Source organism: Micromesistius poutassou, assembly GCF_964030765.1.
Source record: "Micromesistius poutassou genome assembly, chromosome: 4".
Lineage (NCBI taxonomy): Eukaryota > Metazoa > Chordata > Actinopteri > Gadiformes > Gadidae > Micromesistius > Micromesistius poutassou.
In genome coordinates this window covers 19754061-19757657 of record NC_140274.1, presented here as the reverse complement: position 1 = coordinate 19757657, position 3597 = coordinate 19754061, and the positions used below count along the sequence as shown (strand labels likewise).

General features: G+C 49.2%; 1 protein-coding gene across 1 annotated transcript in view; it reads right to left on the bottom strand.

The window, feature by feature from the left end:
- Window positions 1-245: 245 nt before the first annotated feature.
- Window positions 246-3597, bottom strand: part of LOC311341594 (nesprin-2-like) — a gene marked incomplete at both ends in the record, with an annotated part of 13573 nt that continues 10221 nt past the window's right edge. Inside the window, 1 exon segment of the mRNA XM_084466412.1 lies at window positions 246-319. Coding sequence (XP_084322538.1) covers window positions 246-319 — 74 coding nt within the window.

The following is a 3597-nucleotide window of genomic DNA, read 5'->3' as shown; positions in this document are numbered from 1 at the left end:
CCCCATAGAGGCCAGAGACCAGATACGTTCAGATCACTCCAACATGTTCTGGATTCATTCCATCATGCCCCCCCGCCCCCACATAAAGGTTACTGATCGATCGATTGGATCATCCATCACGCTCTGAGACGGCTGGAGTTTACATTTTGGTTGGGGAGCCCTCAGGCCTCTTAGTGTCAAGGTATTAAGATCATCTTTAATCCACACAGGTAAGAGAGTCTCTCTCTCTATATCCCTCTCCCCCCTCATTCCTTAGCTCCCAACTTCACCTTTATATCTCTCGCTATCAACACCTGGTGGTCCTGTGGACTGATGCCATCTGTCAGCAGTGAGGTGAACAACCCAACAAACATGGAGGACTCTGACCACCAGACCTCAACACCAACATCAGACATCAACATCAGACCTCAACATCAACATGAGACCTCAACATCAACATCAGACCTCAACATCAACATCAGACCTCAACATCAGACCTCAACATCAACATCAGACCTCAACATCAGACCTCAACATCAACATCAGACCTCAACATCAACATCAACATCAGACCTCAACATGAGACCTCAACATGAGACCTCAACATCAACACCAGACCTCAACATGAGACCTCAACATCAACATCAGACCTCAACATGAGACCTCAACATCAACATGAGACCTCAACATGAGACCTCAACATCAACATGAGACCTCAACATCAACATGAGACCTCAACATCAACATGAGACCTCAACATCAGACCTCAACATCAATATCAGACCTCAACATCAGACCTCAACATCAACATGAGACCTCAACATCAGACCTCAACATCAACATCAGACCTCAACATCAACATCAGACCTCAACATCAGACCTCAACATCAACATCAGACCTCAACATCAACATCAGACCTCAACATCAACATGAGACCTCAACATTAGACCTCAACATCAACATGAGACCTCAACATCAACCTCACGTTAACTTTATCTTCAGAAGCGGAGTGGGCACACGGCCTTCTTGTTTTAACAGTGTGGGTGTGTCACCTGGTTTTAGCAGTGTGGACGTGTCACCTGGTTTTAGCAGTGTGGATGTGTCACCTGGTTTTAGCAGTGTGGACGTGTCACCTGGTTTTAGCAGTGTGGACGTGTCACCTGGTTTTAGCAGTGTGGACGTGTCACCTGGTTTTAGCAGTGTGGACGTGTCACCTGGTTTTAACAGTGTGGACGTGTCACCTGGTTTTAGCAGTGTGGACGTGTCACCTGGTTTTAGCAGTGTGGACGTGTCACCTGGTTTTAGCAGTGTGGACGTGTCACCTGGTTTTAACAGTGTGGACGTGTCACCTGGTTTTAGCAGTGTGGGCGTGTCACCTGGTTTTAGCAGTGTGGGCGTGTCACCTGGTTTTAGCAGTGTGGACGTGTCACCTGGTTTTAGCAGTGTGGACGTGTCACCTGGTTTTAGCAGTGTGGACGTGTCACCTGGTTTTAGCAGTGTGGACGTGTCACCTGGTTTTAGCAGTGTGGACGTGTCACCTGGTTTTAGCAGTGTGGGCGTGTCACCTGGTTTTAGCAGTGTGGACGTGTCACCTGGTTTTAGCAGTGTGGGCGTGTCACCTGGTTTTAGCAGTGTGGATGTGTCACCTGGTTTTAGCAGTGTGGACGTGTCACCTGGTTTTAACAGTGTGGACGTGTCACCTGGTTTTAGCAGTGTGGGCGTGTCACCTGGTTTTAGCAGTGTGGACGTGTCACCTGGTTTTAGCAGTGTGGGCGTGTCACCTGGTTTTAGCAGTGTGGACGTGTCACCTGGTTTAAGCAGTGTGGGCGTGTCACCTGGTTTAAGCAGTGTGGACGTGTCACCTGGTTTAAGCAGTGTGGAAGTGTCACCTGGTTTTAGCAGTGTGGGCGTGTCACCTGGTTTAAGCAGTGTGGGCGTGTCACCTGGTTTAAGCAGTGTGGAAGTGTCACCTGGTTTAAGCAGTGTGGGCGTGTCACCTGGTTTAAGCAGTGTGGGCGTGTCACCTGGTTTAAGCAGTGTGGAAGTGTCACCTGGTTTTAGCAGTGTGGGCGTGTCACCTGGTTTAAGCAGTGTGGGCGTGTCACCTGGTTTAAGCAGTGTGGACGTGTCACCTGGTTTTAGCCGTGTGTCCTGGGCCAGGTGTAAAGCTTTAGGTTTGTGGATGTCCCAGAGGGATAACAGAAACAGAACGCATTATGGAAGCATGATGTTGTGAGTGACAGCTGATGATGTCACAGCTCCCTGGCAGGGAGTCTTGCTCAAAGGCACAGTGTCAGGAGGAGGAAACCAGGGTCTGTCTGCACAGACCCTGTCTCACCAGGACAGGGTCACCGACAGAACCAACAACTCTACCGGATTACTACTACACTCACTACTAATCAGTGAACTACCCACCATGGATCCCTGTTATGGGGGCTGAGTTTGGAGATGAAGAGGCGTGTTCTTCACCCTGAGCTGCTCTGTTTGAAGCCACAGCACAGAGGGGCTGGAGGGCGGCTGGTCTCTCCACACACTGCACGGCTGCTACCTTTCAAACAACTTTCTCTTTTAAGTTCGTCATATTCAAAGGACATGAAGGAATCTCATGGCCCTAATCCATATTTCTATGGCCGTGTTTTCTTCCATTTTACAGCAACAGTTGAATTTGTATCAAGAAGGGACAAAATGGCATCTGATCTGCAGCATTCACCAGAGGTTTGGATAATGATCCAAGCTGCGATCTAACCCAACTAACTTACCTTACCACCAAACTAACTACCACCAAACTAACTAACCCTACCACCAAACTAACTAACCCTACCTCCAAACTAACTAACCCTACACCAAACTAACCCTCCCACCAACACACACACAATCATTACACCCACACACACATAAACATTACACACACAAACATTACATCAACACACACACAAAAATATTATACCAATACACACACAAACATTACACAAAACACACAGAAATACCCACACATAAACATTATCAAACACACACCGGAAATTCAAATTCGATCACAAATGTGTTAATGTAATTCCATCAGCTTGGATCAAAGTAATCGCATCTTTATTGATCTCCCCACCAACAGTAACAGAGCTACTGTTGAGAGGAGAGACCAGAGAGGAGAGAAGAGAGGAGGGGGAGAGAGGAGAGGAGAGAGAGGAGGGAAGGGGAGGAGAGAGAGAAGGAGAGAGATGAGGAGTGAGGAGAGAGGAGAAGAGATAAAGAAGGAGAGTAGAGGAGAGAGAGGAGGAGGAGAAAGAGAGAGGGAGGAGAGAGGCGGAGAGAGAGGGAGGAGGAGAGAGGAAAGAGAGAGAGAGAGGATGAGGAGAGAGAGAGAGAGAGAGAGAGGATGAGGAGGAGGATAGAGAGTACATCAACAGCCCCAGAACCGCAGAAGCCAGCCCTCAACTTAACTTCTCAAGGACCCCCTCTTCATCTCCTCTCTCCGGGCCCCTAGGACCTCCTCTTTCTGGACCCCCTCTCTCTCCCCCCCAGGACCCCCACTCTCTGGACCCCCTCTCCCATCCCCCCCCCCAGGACCCCCTCTCTCCCCCCCAGGACCCCCTATTTCTGGACCCCAGGACCCCCTCCTCTTT